General features: G+C 32.9%; 1 protein-coding gene across 6 annotated transcripts in view; it reads right to left on the reverse strand.

The window, feature by feature from the left end:
• Nucleotides 1-17295, reverse strand: part of LOC119638049 (proteoglycan Cow) — a 152417-nt gene that overhangs the window by 33307 nt on the left and 101815 nt on the right. For all 6 annotated transcript variants that reach the window (XM_038034640.1, XM_038034639.1, XM_038034641.1 and 3 more), the window contains 3 exons: nt 8613-8694; nt 7277-7379; nt 6868-7191 (listed from right to left, as the gene is read on the reverse strand). In XM_038034640.1, coding sequence (XP_037890568.1) covers nt 6868-7191; nt 7277-7379; nt 8613-8694 — 509 coding nt within the window. The remainder of the gene's footprint in view (nt 1-6867; nt 7192-7276; nt 7380-8612; nt 8695-17295) is intronic.

Consider the following 17295-nt stretch of genomic DNA (forward strand, 5'->3'; position numbering starts at 1 on the left):
AAGTTTAAAGATATCGGTTTCACCGTTCCAAACTTTGTTAAGTTTCACTTTAGGCTACAATATGTCCAACTGCTATGTGACGAGCGAGGGGTTTGCAAAGTGTAACACTTCGGTTTCCAAATCGCCTGCCGAGCGAAATTTATTTGGAAAGTTCGTTTCTAGGTCGACGTCCAAGATTTTCGGTCCCAGTGAGTATATAAATAATCCAAGTGACTCTGCGAAGTAACGCGTATTCCTGCCATCCTGAAATTGTTCTCCTAACCAATGTTTACTTGCCAAGCTCTTGCTCTCTTTACTCCATCTTTAATGCTTTCAATTTTCCGCTTTACACAGTCCTTCCGACGCTTTGCCGGCAAAATTTACTAAAGAAATTTCACTCCAATTGTTAGCTGAAGTCTTGAATTCGACACTAATATGATGGCATTGTATTTTGTCTTGTTAAGCTGGCCTGTGTTACATCTTTATACTACGCAGTATGCCTAGTCGCATACTTCTCCTGGTGTTTGGTGCTCTTTTTTTTTTTTACGAAAGAAAGAGAGCTAGGAATAAGTCAGAAAAAAGTCATCAACTTCCCAATCTTAAGAAGTAATAACTAAAAGAACACACTGACATTTTCATCTATTTCATTTCATTTTTCATTTATTAAACAATTGTAACACTGTGCTGTCATCTGAAAAGAATTGCAAAGAACTAAATATATATAGTGCGCAAAAAAAAAAGATCCATACTCTTGTAGCATCTAAAATTATTAATATTAATTATGTGAACAACACTTCTAAACGACCGAAAAAAGAAAGGAATAAAAAGGAGGTATGACCATTACCAACATCAAACTGTAAACTGTTGCGAGTAATTAAATTTTGCTTAAAAGTGTGCAAAAGGTGTAAATGAACTTTTGCGATGAGATTGAATACTTTTGCAATAAATATTTTTCGCATGCAAGGGCAACAATTAAAGGAATAACCACTTCAAAATTTCGAAGAGGTGGTTAAGGAAAAGAAATTTATTTGAAAAGTTAAGTGGAAATTTGAGTTCTGATAATTTTACAAAGATAGATTAATAACTTCGTTAAAAATAATTAATTATCGATTTATTTATCGCATCAATTGCGATGCAAGAGTATATTAAATTTTTGCGGATGTATTCAATATCCAGAAACACTTGAGCTAGACTTTTCTCGTATTACTACCCCGATTCAACCTTGCCGGTCCGTTAGTCCGCATTTGTTCGTGTGCAATCTATAGGCCCTAAAATTTCAGATATTTTGATGAAATTTTGTGCACCGACGCTCTTTGGCGCAAGGGCGAACGCTATTAAAAATGGTGTGGATAGGACCACTTTTTCGACAACTTCCTCTACAACGCCTTATTTCGAGAGTTGATTATATGAATAACTGTAAGGTGGCGTAGGGTAATTTAATTGCAAGCTGTATAGTATTTTTATTTGTTTTTTTTTTTTTAGAAAAAGAAACCTCTACCAGCTGAATTGAAACTTTTCTTGGATAAAAAAATCTTACGATCAAAAAAGTAAAAACAAGTAAGAAAGATGTGTTCCGCGGGCATCGAATCTCGTATACCCATTGAAGAAAAAACTGCGGGCTTTTGCTCTGATCGCTTTGGTCCATTTTCGCCAACAACCTGCTTGGGATAACTTCCAATCTTTGTACCAAATTTGAAGTTGATATCTTCATATTTGCGAACAGGGGAGTGTCAAGAATAAACAATACGCAGACACATAGACTTCTAGATGGACAGACATGGCTGAATCAATTCAGTATTTCACGTTAACCAAGAATATGTAAATAGGCTTTATAGAGTCTCTGATGCTTTCTGTGTTACATATAATTATGAAAAAAAAAAAAAAAACAAAATGAATATATCCCCATCCTTCAGTGGTGGGTATAAAAAGTAAAGAAATAAGTAAATTAAACAAAAAATGGCAAACAAATCGGAAGAACACAAAAATCACATTCAAACATAAAATCTGTGTGTGAAAATTTCCAAAACAAGATGATGTATGGTGTGCAGAATCTATAAATGCAATGAAGGACACAGCTTTACGTATAGCGAAATTCAATTTTGAAAGATTATAAGAGTGGCAATCACGGATATCACGGGAACGGACAACGTTACATTTAAGCTTTTTAAATTACGATACGCAGGTCGTGTGTTTTACTCTGCCTATATAGGGAGGAAAATTTCAATCTGTCACAAATGATTTCGAGTCATTGCACAAATTCAGTTAAGAAAATGCAACATGGTCGTGTTAAGGAGCAAAAATTGATATTAATTGAAGACAAATTGCATGGGACAAGCAGCAGTCGTTTCTCGAAAGTATCGGTATCCAGAAGAATTTCCCCAAAGAGAATAAAAATGTAAGAACAAGACATAACAACATAAGCACAATAGTTGTCAAATTCGCTCTTAAATATGCCACCAACTAAAAGGGTAAAAAGATTAATAAAGAAGTACCAGACGTGAGAAGATTTACTGAATGGAAGAGGAAAAGTTAATAACATAGACAAATCGTCTAAGATTAAATAAATAATTTAGATTTATTTTCTATATATGTTCAAAAAATGATTGTTCTGTAGCCATTGTGTAATATTATCACCAATTGTTTCGTTAAATTGTTTTCATTGTTAAATATTTCTCCATTGAACCCGTTTGAGTTCTTATTTATATTGGACTTTATTTATTGCGTACATGTACATGTGCCATTTTTCTTTAATTAATAAAATTACTCTCATACATATGCACATATATAAGTTGATAATATGCATGTAATTAATAAGAGCAACCGAACGGCCAAAATCCATGCCATGTCGCTGGTGTCGCTGTAGCTGCTACAGCATACAGAAACACTTGCTGTTTTTTTTGTTTTTGCGCTTTTTGTTTTTCTCTCGAATAATGTTATCTGCATTAATTTTATTTTCCGCAAATTTATGTGCATTTTTTATTTCTGTGTGTTAAATTAAAAAAACAAAAAAAAAAAAAACTTGATATAAATTCATTCATTTAGGTATGTTTGCGATTGCGATTGTTGTTGTTGTTGTTGTTTGTTCACTTTCACTTTCAGCGTATTCAGTATTTTACATACGTAACGTGATATTGTTTTGCGGTTGAATGCAATACCCAATGGCAAGGGGCTAATAAAAATTTATTCATACGTTTTTGTATTTGCAGGCAATGTAAAAAGTAACATGAAAGGATATCACTGTTATAAATAACGACATGCGAAAAAAACAACAACTAAAATAAAAGCAGAAAATAAATGTATACGGACATACATGCATGCATGCATGCATGCATGCTTGCATGCTTGTCTTTTGCATGCATGCATGGTTCTGAAGATTGGTGTGGTAATGACAGCATGCAGATAATAATAACTAAGGAGGTAAGTCAAGGGTTTTTCTTTGCTTTATATTTTGTTTATGTTGTTATAGTTTTTTAACATTTTTTATTTATTTTTTTTTTTTACTTTCACTCCATTTGCAATGCAGATAAATAGCATTGCGTGCTGTAAATGATATGAAATTTAGGTTTAGGTCAAATGAAATCGAAATTATATCGCTTGAGCAGAGTATGTAAGGATAAAATAAAAATGTAGATTTTAGCAAAGAACAAAATTAATGTATACCATAAGTTTATGGATGCAAATGAATTTGACCTGATTTCTTCTAAATTTCCGTTTTCTTTTTTTCTCATTCAATTGATTTTTTAAGCATAAAAGCAACATCATCAAGGACAAGATCTCTTAAAAACTGCTGATGAGTGCTAATGAAATCGACTTTGACCTGCTAATGTAATGCTTTATAAAATAACTTGATACGAAATCTGTGACTATTTTTTTTCTTTTAATCTTTGGTAAAATTATTTTTTGCATAACTGAATAACAACCAGAGTCAATTAAATGCATTAATAGTAAAATAAATGCTGAGCAGGTTTTTGAAGATGTCAAAATTTCCGACAAGTGTGAAAGTCCAACTTTTTAATGTTATGATCGGTTTTCGATGTCACACTTAATATCTTCCGAATTGTACGTACGCTAGTAGTTTTGAAGAAGAGTGTGGCCATGTTATTTGTCAGCGTCATATGCCCCCTTACCTGGAAGTCTTTAATGCGTAACAACCTAAAGCAGTATATTAGGATCGTAAAAGAATTTTTTTAATTTGGATCGGGTTTGACTACAAGTCCTTTAGAAGGCTTTAGGAATGTTTTATATCAAATCATTTCTATGCGTTATATTACAGCTTTCATGCTAGTGTTTATGTCAGGATTACAACCACGTCTGCGTTAAGAATTAAAATTTCTTCACCTTTTAGATTGATGCCTCCAGGGGATTGTAAGCTTCGTATTTTAACTTTTATGACCACATGTATAGTCGCAAAAGTAAGGGACAACAAAGTCATTCACAGACAAATACACAAATGTCCAGACAGACACGTCATAAAGTCATAAAGACGCATAAACAGGCTAACAGAAAGGACACATAGACAGACAGACGGACGCGCAGTGCTAAATCTAGTTATGGATACATGTGGAATACCCATATACACCTTATCATAATATTGACGAGCATTCCGGTTTCCTGAAAACGCAGGAGATAATCTATTTTCCCCTCATACTTCGGCAATGGATATGTAAATAACTCGTTTCATAATTTGATATCTGGTGTAAGCAAAATTGCCCTGTCATTGCACGTTCGATCTGATGCGAGTTAATATAATTTCATTGTCATATACCCGTGTGATGGTCGGGAATATTTTATTCAAATCAAACGGTATAGTCTTATATAGCGATCGGTACTTAATATGAGATTCGTGTTCTCACAAACGATAATTTAATACAAGAAAATAAAATATGTTTAACATTATTTAGGGAAAGCAGAAGGCATGTTGCATTGGCCTATATTCAGTCCTCCTACGCGATAGAGTATCTTGGTAGCCGGCATTAAAAGAAATATTGGAATGAAGTGAGGCGATTTTAATATTATCCCCTTATGTAGGTTTTTTCCTCAAAACACTTAAGGAAAGTGAAGAGAAAGAGTTTCAAAAAAAAAAAAAAAAAGCCAAAGATTAAAAACTATTTGTTATTGTGCATCGATATTGTTCGTTTACTTTTACTCTTCGATTTTAATAGGCTATGTCAGGCATTAATACAACACAGCTTTTGATATAATACTTCCAAGAAGTTATTCGGCTTTACATTAACAGTATACAAGAGAAAAGAAGGGAAAAAAGGAACGCAATAATCTCTATCACAGTAGAGTCTATTTCATTAGAGTAGGTGTTACTGGTTAAAAAACCAACAACAAAACAAATGTTTGCTAGTTTTCAGACTATGGACGTCAGATTTGTAGTTGTTTGGCTTCATATTGTTTGTTGGGCTTCAAGGATGCACAAAAAAGTACTTAAGGTCTTATCAAATCTTCAATAGAAGTGAATATTTTTCCTTTAGACAAATCTGTTTTATATGTGGTAGAGTTCAAATCACGTAACAACACGCTTTCGTGTATTGAGACAACTACAATTATTCACATAAAATGTACTTAATTCATGGGGTGCTTGCATGTATTTTGATCATTTTTCATTTGTTGAAAAAATTTGTTACAACATATATAATATTAATTAAAATATTTTCCGCCATTTTCTAAAACTTTTTCTCATATTTCTGGCAACGTGGCGATATAACGAAATAACAATATAGCGATTTTAGCACTTTTTGCAGCATTCCCGAACCGCATGCCAGCGGAAGTAGCAGTCAGAAGGCGATATGTCCGATGACTACGCTGGGTGCTGCAGAACCTCCCTATCGAGCTGCAGCAGTGTATACTTGACAAATCTTGCAACGCGTGGCCGAGCGTTGTCATGCGTTGTCACGACTTTGAGTCTGTTAACCGTCACTGCTGGCCTTTTTTGGAACAGTATTCCTGTTCTGTGTCGATGTGGATGGCTCTCCTCGACTAATGGATGATTTTTGGCGTTTAGGATTATCGTAGTAGACTCACTGTGTATCGCCTCTCCTCGTGCGCCTGCCAAGGAATGAAATCGCGATGTTGAAGCGATTCAAAATGACATTTTCATGTAGTAGCCGTTCGCGTTCTTTTTGGATCTTTTTCATCGGATATAAACGTCTAGAGGCAGTCGATTCATCAGCTAAGCTAAGCTATTCGAAAGCTCTTTAACAATTTGGGCCGGATGTACGTCCAATAAGTCTTGCAATTTCGGGACATGATAGAGCCGCAATACCATAGGCTTATAAAAATACTAGATGCAAAACTGTTACGTTAAGTCAAAATCATCGAATTTAATCGTTGTGTACATTGATACGTTGCATTACTTTATCATTTTGTTGCAATACATGCAAGCACCTATTATAAGGAACGTGAAAATGGTTCAAACGGTATCGTCATTCCTTTCTAACAGTAATGATAAACACACGCTAGTCTATCATGTCGATATAACGAAATTGAAAATTATAACAAACTAACATGCGATATATGGCATGCGATGTAATTCATTTGTAATGAATGAGAAGCCCTTTCGAGCTTGAGTAATAACGTAAACTGTACAACGAACGACCGTACGGCATAAAGAATGTTGTTCCATTTTTTTTTTATTTCTGGAATAATTCCAGATAAGTTCGTGTATATATTTAAAATATTTTAAAATGAAAATTCTCACTTAAAAAGATGTAAACACATATACATGTATGTACAAGCACGCATTGCTTGTTTGATTTTCTACTTTTGTTTTTGTACATTTTCTGTTTGAGGTTCGTTGAATAGTGAAAGAAAAATTTCTCATTAACTTTTGTTATCGTTATCTTTATATTTTTCTTATATTGTTTGCATTTTCATACTTACTCTTCTTCTTCATCATCATCGTTATTGTGATTGTTGTTATTATTGTCAGTGTTCTTGTTGTCCATATCTGGATTACTTTCGTAAAACACATCATCTTCCTTGGATTCAATTTCATCATTATTGTTATTATCCAGATTCTTATCATCGCTAATGGTATCCTCAATATCGTCCACATTGCTGTTGTTATTCTCATCATCTTCTTCTTCATCATCCTCATCATCATCCTCATCTTCATTATTCATATTATTATTTTTATTTATATGTTGATTGGCCCGATGTTTGGCTTGCTCTTCTATATACTTAGATTTAGTTATGATCACATCCCTATACGAGAGTAAATAAATAAATATATTGAAGGATTTCATATTCAATTTTTATATCAACGCATTACGTATTTTAATATTTATACCGATTTTTATGAAGTTCTTTTTTCGAGACACAAACAGCACTGTATTCATTCTCCAATAAACATATTTCACGTTTCTTGCAATTTAAAGGGCGGCACAGATCACCTGAACGGATATTTAATGTAAAGAAAAAATGGAAAAAAAAAATGTTAAATTTATCATCAATATGGGAATAAGATAATAAAAATCCCTACAGTATTTTAGTCAAAATAAATTCAATATTATTGTAGCACAATATAAAGGTAGCACACATCAGGAAGAAAATTTTAATTTCCTGATCGTTGAGTTATTTCATTATAAACGTCGACAAAGCGCTTGTCTGTTCCGTTAATAACGCAGTCCACAAAACTTTATGCCTTGTACATTTAGCAAACAAATTTCTAACGCAGCTGACAATATCCGTCGCGTTAATAGGTCGTATGTCGATAACCTTTATCGATGGCATGTCGCTGATCAAAGTCGGGAAAATGTAAAAGTAATGTAATGTAATGTAATGTAATGTATGCGACTCATCAGTATATGATTCCAAATAAGCAAAAGAGGATTCAGGATTGATGAGAAATTAACAAATTCCATAAACGACATCTTCAACAGAATAATGTTTATTACAGATATTGCGCAGATAGGTATACGGGCCGATGGACGAACGAACAGAGGGACATGCACAACCGGATTCCGAGTTACAGAAGCCTTTTGCGAAAATTTGAATATATATTTTTTTAATAACTTACGATTTACGCTAAATCGAGAATTGAATATCGCCATCCAAAGGAGCAGGTGTTTTAACACAAACTGCTTGAACTGAAGGATGGGGATAAAAAATTCATTTAATTTCTTATCGAGTGTAAATTTTTTTAATACACAGTGATGTCTTTTCCGATTCGTCAATATTGAGTTCAATAAAAATTGATATACTTTTCTATGCAAGAGAAAAATAGCTTTCAAAAATCTCTGACCGGCCTTTAGCTACTTATTTATTTGTTCTACGTTTAAAAGCTTCGTTTATCCTTAAATACTAAGATCTAAATATCTTCGGTTTGCTTTAATAGCGTTTTGAACAAAAACAATAAAAAAAATGTAAACCAATGTTAACAGTATTGGAAAATAAGTCAAGTAAAAATAATATTTCCAGCTATTGATATCAAGCGAATAGATCCGTTTTCTTTTTGATTGAATAATTATTTTCAACCAAAAAACGAATGACGAGAAGATGAAAAAGATTCAATGAAATTTCACTTTTTTCTTCTCTATGCGCGTGTTGGACTGTGAATTAACCTTTTTCTTAAACAATTTAATTAAGGAACAATAAAATGAAAATGCTCTCCTTATGATACTTACTGGTGGGATCGTGTATCCAACGTTTTCGTTCGCCGTTATTAATTGCGCTATTCTTTGGTAACAGTTGTGCATTTTTATTAACCTGAAATAAATAATTGATGAGAAATTAAAGCACACGTTTTCTCGTATCTATCTATATATATATATATATATATATATATTATTTATCGATATTAAGCTGACGCAGTATTTAGCTGACTGATACAACGTTAAAACAGTTTCGTGTACGCACGATATGAAAATCAATAAAAATTCAATTAATTCTATAAAGCTATTCACTTATAAATACTTTTCGAGAGCCTTCATATTAATTTTCCACATTTTTTGTTTATTTGCATACGTTTTTAAATGACATGCTTGAACGATCATTTTTTTATGCTTCTTTCGGTTTTTACTGATGTTAATAAAAAAAAACATCCAAAATAAAAAAAAACTTTTTTGTATGTCTTTATTATGTCATATTCTTAATGTAAAATTTTTCATATCATGTAAATGCTTTTTTATATTTATCGCTCTTTGTTTTTAATAACAAAACTTTAAATTATCTCAATAGTTTTAATGGCATATAAATTGTTTTACATTTATTTAATCTCTTAAGTGGAATTTTCAACCTCTTATTTAAGATAACAATTATATATCAGGGCGTATGAGTAATGTTTGATTAAAGATTAAGTATATGTGCTGACAAACGTACTATGATAGAGATAATATCGCGCAGTCATTTTTAAGATATTCGCACACATAAGACGGCCTATACAAATAAGGAAAGAAATATGTCTGGAAATATGGTTTACATATCGTAGAGTTATAAAGTATTGAAAATAAGATTATGAGAATTCGAAATAAAATTTCGTTTACGCAAATAACTTGACATGCACCATTGGAGGCAATTGAGAAGAACTTTTAGGCAGAAGTAAAAGTAACCGTTACTGTAAACTTTAATATTTCCATTTACGATCACTCGTTTCTTCATTTACTCCTAAGATGTTTGCTCTGTTTATTTTACTCAATGTCTCTTTTGCAATTTTCAATTATTATTAAGTGCTGTACTGTAATTAAAATGACGGATCGTTTGATTCGGTTTTTATCCGATGCTTCTTAACTGTCAGTACTAAGTGATGTTTAAATTTTAAGCTAGAAATAGTTTTGCTGCTGGTATTGATCGAAGTTTATATTATGCTTATATTAGGCTATATAGAAAGTCTGTGCGGGATTGTGTTAATGCCTATATATGGGGCAACACTTACCTGATTGTCTTAAACGAATATGTGCTTAAAAGATAGTTTTCTAATTCTAATGCTCGTCTAAACAATTATATTGTTTTAAAAGTGGGTGAAATATCTGAAGAAATACTCTATGTGATGCTTTTTTACTATAAGAAAAAGTAAAACGGTCAAAAACGTGGCGAAAAAACTGTCTGTGAAGGACTCAGGAATAGTTTACTCAATTCCGTTCCGGAAATTACGATGTCAAAGATGTACCTCGCTCTGGTCGAAAAAATCGATTAAATTTTGCAATTGGTGGAGCAACACCGGCACGTAAGCTATCATGAATAGCGGAGGCACTAAACATCAACCACAGCACAGTTCGGAATCAATTGAAAAGGTCTGGCTACTGAAAGAAGCCTGAAACCGCGAAAAAAGCCGCAAAGACTTTTCATATGACCCATTATTAACAATTGAATTTCAACCAAATTGTTTAGATAGATTCTCGATATCGATTACTTTAACTTTTTGTTATAGTTTATAAAAAATTAGAAGAAATATCAGAAAATTTAATTGTTTTTATTATTTGATTCTAAGTTATTAATTTTAAATTGCAAATGGGAAGAGAGACAGAAACTATCATCACATCTGAAAGGCTTTTGTAAACAAATGGGATGGCAAACTGAAGTTTTTAGGTTCAAGTTCTTATAAACTTTAGCATTCGTATAGCGTACCGAGCAGGAGAGAGAAATTCTAACTTAGTTTTACTCTTATATGTTTGCTGATCCGTTCGACTTTGGCTAATTAATGAAATTCTTAAAGTGATATATGTTAAAGTGGAATATTTAGTCTTAAATTGAATGTACAGAGAGAAGAGTAGCATAATCAACTTCAAATAACTAAAAAAGTGAAATAACTTATGACTGTTGGTTTCGTTCCAAGACCGTGACCTCAATTATTGCAGTACAACTTTAGATGTCTGTCTTGTATGTCGCTCGACATCGCATCAGCTCATGTTGGTTCGTGTCGACTCCCTAAAGAGTGAAGGGCCGATTTTTCGGCGAGATTTTAGCCGAAAACTTGCCCGGCTTCGGCTAAGATTGTTCAAATCCCGCCTTTCGTCGTCCGTGGTTTTTAAATTCAAATTATCCTGATAAATTCTCATAAATAATAATAATTTCATGTTTGAAAATCTGAAGTATGGGATCAACATGGCCGAGATCCGCAATACGACTGCAGTTGAAAGGAAAGTGTTTGAGATGTACCGATGATACGAAACAGCTTGATTTATTTGGTTCTTTCCTTATAGGCATTTATTTAAACTGGAATGCGACATATTTGTTAATGTGGCCAAGGCAGATAAATAATCTTAAAGTTGAAACTTAAAATTTGAAAATTTCTGAACTCTGAATGGTTCAGTGCATTTTTACAAAATCCATTCACCCATTATTATGGAGTAACGATATTATATTGCTTTCACAAAAAACGTGCGTCCTAAAGCGGCTTCAAATACCTTACAAAATACATACATTATTTATCAATATTAAATTCCGTATCTATGTAGGTATGTTTGTCCCTCTGTCTATCTATTTGCCTGTGTTACCTCTAGTCGCAAAAATGAAGATATCGGCTTCAAATTTGGCATAAATATTGGAAGTTGGTTGATACTAAAAATATCAATGACAACAAATCAGTCAAAAGGCACACCCATAGCGCAAGAGAATCTCAGTTTGTAAAAAAAAAAAAAAAGAAAAAAAATGGTTTACTCATTGCTCATAATCTATTTCTTTCAGTCTTAAGATAGAAGCGGTGAGTATAAAAGCCAAGAAGAAAATTTTCTTACTTTTTTTTTTTTTTTTTGAGCTAAGACTAGTCGCGTAAAATTGAATAAAAGTACAGATTGTTTTTTTTTTCTTTCTTATATTCGTAAAAAGCGATCTAGTTGTGTATCCTTGATTCTGGTAGATGCCATGCATGTCCTTGGAATTATTATATTAAATAGTTTATTGCTAAGTGAAACAAAAAAAAGTTACTTTAAATAACTTAAGTGAATGATTTAATATATTCGAAAAACCGATCAATGCGTCATCAATGAGCAGAAAACAAATTTAACTTATTAGTTCTATTCGGGAATAAACATAAACGCTCTATGAATGGCAAAAAAAGTTATGCTATCTAAATAGAAAAGTCGTTTACTAAACGTTTGACGTTCAATGAATGAAGCGCCTGAAGCTAATATGAATTTGCCCGGATACAGTTGCTTAGTAAAGCTACTTAGTCTATTGATTTTAAAATTCACGTTCATATTGAAAAGCAAGAATAAAAATAGAGTATATCCATCAACTATGTAGCGAAAAGCCAAATAGTCTGATATTAGCATATGTGTGTTTATATAAATTTATTGTGCACGGATATTGTTCTAGTTTTGATTAAAAAATTTCCACCAAAATGCATAAAATGTTATAGTATTGCAAGTATGTATATTTAGAAGGGAAAACAAAAGGATATGGGATGTAGCATATTTTATATACATATACATTTAGCTTTATATATATATATATATATGGAGTGGTCCAATTATTAGATTTTCTCTGCTTTAATTTGAAAAATATATTTGTTACGCAGTTAAAAACCAACACTTTATTATTTATAATGTAAGTTGATAATGTACCATGCACATGTATATATATGCAGAGCATTATTATTCATATGTCCAACAAGACTCTTTTTACGAGTATTATGAGGACCACACCCAGTGGCTCGTTTTGATTCCTCACTCATTTATGATGTTTATATGAATATTTCCATTCAAAGTCCTAACCGCGGTCTTCGAATGCGATTGCGAGCGATTGATAGGTCCAACCCGAATGACTTGAGTGTTTAAAAAAAAAATACGGCGATGGGCTTCTGTTTTTGGAAATTCCGTGGAATTGATGTTAGTAAGTGATATCTAATCCAGTTTCCGTAGTAGAAAAACAATAGTGTTATCGGTCGCTGTCTATGGTTTTACTTAAATTAACTCTACTTTTACAGAGCTGCGTGCAAGAATTTCCAGGGTGTCTAACAAAGTTAAAGTCGATTGTTCCAATTTTGCGGTAGCAAGAGTGGTTAAACCAGACATTACACAGACGGACAGACGGACATCCTTAAATCGATTTAGAATTTGATGCTTATCCAGAATGTATATTATGTGGGATCTTTTATGCTTGCTTCTGGGCGTTTTAACAAAACGAATATAACCCTCATCCTTCGATCATGGGCATAAAAATGACATGTCATCGTAAGTTATTACTTTGAAGTTAACAAAAAAAAAAAAAAAAAAAAAAAAAAAAAACCAATACATGAAGTACCCTATAGAAGCATACTTATTTTCTTTTAGCAATGTAAATATAAATAAAGCATTTTAATGAATTTAAGAATATACACGGGTGAGTGTGTATGCGTGTTGCAAAATATTAAATTTTGCCTCCCATCTTCCACATTGAACTGTATGTTTACTTTAAATCGCAGACGGATAATACGGGCAGAGAGAGAGAGAGAGAGAGAGAGAGAGAGAGAGTGAGTGAGTGAGAGAGTGGTAGAACGGGAAGAGGGTTCAGTTTTTGAAAGACAATTGAAAGCTTATAAATCCTTCCCAGTCCATGAAAGTATGCATTTACTCGTACATGCAATCGTGAAACCATTAGTTTGGTTATGAGAATGGAACACTTTTTTGGTTATATCAAAAGCAGTCCATTGTTCAAGATAAACATGCATTGTTCGTGTGTGTGTGTGTGTGTTGTGTGTGTATTCGGTTTAAAAAGCAAATAGAGCATGATGTTGAAATGAAAGAAATCTTTTAAAATCCTCCACTATCTAGGATGCACTTGCATACGCTTAATAAAATTTAGTGCGACCATGTATAGGCACACTTGCCTGCTTACATACATGCATGCATATGAATGAATGTGAATACGTTTGCAATAGAGGAAAAGCGCACAAAACGTTACGAAAGATCTACCACCAGGCACTATATCAAATTCGGCTAATACTTAGTGACTTTACCGAAATATGTTGAATCGAGTATTAATGATGGAAGCGGCAAAGGGAATTTGTAACATAAATATGAAGTCATTAAATGACTTCTTTCTTTAATATGCCTTTAAAGTGTGTGCAACATTTTTCGTTTCACCTGAAAGCGTGAATTGTGGTTATATACATATGTATGTATGTATTAAGAGTGCTACGACACTGCATCCGGCTAATAAATACGCATCAGTAACCATTTCGACTTTTAACTATTCGTCCCTGTCATCATGTCATGTGCAAGTTACTTTAAGGTCCATATTTATAAAATATTTCACTGAGCATGGATGGAAATGAAGCCGCCACAGCTTTCGCTGAATCGTTAATGGCAAATGCAAAGAGGATGCGTAGTCTAAGGCAAGTAAATAAATTAGATGCTGAACAGGATGAGCGCACAACCGCATACATACGCACACTTTTAAACACTTCCTTCGCTAGTTTAAGTGCACTCCTCAAAGCATATATAAATGAACTTCTTAAGCATTTTTCAAGTTTCTTTTCTCCCCTTTGTTTAATCATTACTTTAAATAGCAGTTAAAACAATTGCATCCATTAAAAAAATTCGCTTGAATAGCTTTGCTTGTAACAACTAAGAATGTAGTGGGATGCATCAAAAACATTACAAAAAACTTATCTGCCCTTTACACCGATTTATTCAAGCGCGTTCACTTCACATGATTTTAAGAAATTTTTTTTTCTTGACCAAGAAAAACCACTGACAACTTCCTCAGTCGCTATTAAAATTTTATCTTCATTCATTTCTCTATGCTTTTCTTCTTCGTTGAAAATGCAATGCCGTTCACGCGTTTATATCTGCATCAAAGTATAACTGATCTTCATCAGCAACTCTGGACAAAAACCGCAACTCGTGATTACCAATGGCTACTACAGTTATAACAGGAGTGTAATTGCAGACAATTAGTCCTCGAATTTTTTTGGGACAGCATTAGTTTTGCTGTTGTGTTTTAAATGTATGCTTATGTGGAACGTGTTTGGTTATGAACTGTCATAAAACGTGTAATCAATGCCAAAATGGACGCACTAAACGAGATAGCATAGTTTTGCTTACAATCATTATTTAATTTAATCATAAGCTCTATCGTTATTGTCTAAAGTGAAATATCGAATTCAATAAAATGCATTTCTTGTGTCCTCATGACATCACCTACGGAACTATTTGAACTGTTGACACTAAACATCAGCAACAGCATCAATACTTCGGACCATTATGAGCTTAACTGGTTGTCCTTCATGTTGCTAAATCTTAGTTCGAGCACATTTTTATGTGCTAACTGTGCAATGAATTTTGCTTTAGTTAACCAAGGATGTGACAGTAATCTCATGTGATCACCTTTTGCTTGGTGTATAAGTACTATAATGTTTGGTGGCAAATGATGATGACAATGGCATCGACGTTGCTTTAATTTTCCATGATGACCCCATAATATGTTGTTGTTGCAGCCACAATAAAGGTGAAGTTCAGTTACGGTATACAAGGTGTGAATATGTTTTCTATTGGTTTTTCTTTCCTATTGCCTCGCCAAGAGTATATGATGAATTTCGTTTTCGACATAGTGGCACTTTAGTGCTAGAGCCGGTGTTATTGCTACTTATTTATTGATATCGTCGTCATTATCATTAAGGACAGTTTTGCACGTTAGTTGTTGTAATCGCATTGCTGCTTCACAAATAAAGTGAAAGCAAATGCCTTAGAATAAACTGCGTTTCTCAAGAAATATAAAAAAAAAAGTGGAATCTTTTTTATTTAAGGATTTTTTTTACAAATGCATTTTTTTTACAAACGCTTTGTGTGTTTGTTTTTGTAGCCATACAAATAGTCCAATTCAATTCATTTTCAACGGACTTCATCCTTGGGTCTAAGTATCTTCAAAGTTGAGAACATTCACAAAGGGATAGACATCAAATGAACAGGCCGACCGACATATAGGTGGGTGACTTGGGGACTGATAATGAAACGATCAATTTAATATAAGTCTTTCTACTTTAAATTCTTCTAGAAGCTATGTATGTACGCACATCCGCACAAACTTTATTTGCGCTGCACACAAGTAACGTAGAGTTTAATGAATGCAGTTGAATTCAATTAACTAAAAAATTGCTTTAGTGTACGCTACACCACTTGCTGTGTGTACTCAGGTGTGCAACGGTATATGACACATCATTCAATAAGGGCATAGGGTAACATATAAATATCGGCGTTATTGACGAGTTCATATGATTTTCCAGATAGTGTCAAGCCATAATGACATTGCTGCAATTAGTTTACAAGTTACCATTGTTTTAGTGACGTTACTTTTGTTTTTGTAAAATAATGGAAAAATCTGAATTTCGTGTGTAGCGTCAATAAAATGACTGTAACTAAAATTTGATGCTATCTGAAGATCGTATGATTTCGGCAATAGTTATCTTACAACTGATGTGGTGTATATATATATATATATATATATATATATATATATGGGGTACTCTTTTCTTTCGTAAGTACATATGTAGTCGTCTTAGAGGGGTTCAGTAAAGTCATCTCAATCGGAAAGAAATCGGGAAGAAATTTAATTAGTAGCGTAGAAGAAGCAGAATCGAATAGGTCCCTAATTGTTCTACTTTAGTAAAATTCCCTTTCTAATGACCACTTGAGATTCTTCATTCACTAACGTTATTGGCCATTTATTTGATTACGATTGCCATCCTTTCGCCATTTGTAAATATCTAAATATGTCTCTAACGGCATCTCGATAGTATTCTTCTTATACGACCTATGACCTTATCTTTGTATGTGTATGTGACTATCCATTTTTTGGCAAATTTACATCCAAAATGTTTTTCGAAATTTGAAAGTTAAAAGCAAGTAATGCTTTACAAATAAATATGTATGGAGGCTTTTCACTTTTAAGCTTTGAAAAACATATTCCTTTACAACGATTGAGCCTTTAACTATACGTACATAACGTCTTCTCTCGCATTCATTTTATTTAATTAAATTTCTTTGCACTGCACACATGTTATGGCCACAAATGTGCCTATTTACGTATATAGAGCATTCTCATAACTAAACGTACTTATATATATATATATATACATGTATGTGTGTATGCGCTTTGCTAAAATTTGCACTAAACGACGCTATCAAAATATTTTGTATGAATGTTAAGTTTTGCGAATGTGTTTAGTGAAAATTTTTAATAAAAGGCAGTCAGTAAATAGAACTCTTCAATGCATTTGCCCGAATATATATCATTCATTATTACTGATTAGTGAAATTTTGCATTTTCCAACGCAAAAATATGGTTTTCGGTTTTCTAATTATTGTAAAATTAACTCTGCATTGCTCGGCCATATGTTTGTTATCGGTTTTCAGTCACTGAGCTAATTAGAAGTATTGGAAAATGCAAAAA

The sequence above is a fragment of the Glossina fuscipes genome, unplaced genomic scaffold, assembly GCF_014805625.2.
Source record: "Glossina fuscipes isolate IAEA_lab_2018 unplaced genomic scaffold, Yale_Gfus_2 62, whole genome shotgun sequence".
Taxonomy (NCBI): domain Eukaryota; kingdom Metazoa; phylum Arthropoda; class Insecta; order Diptera; family Glossinidae; genus Glossina; species Glossina fuscipes.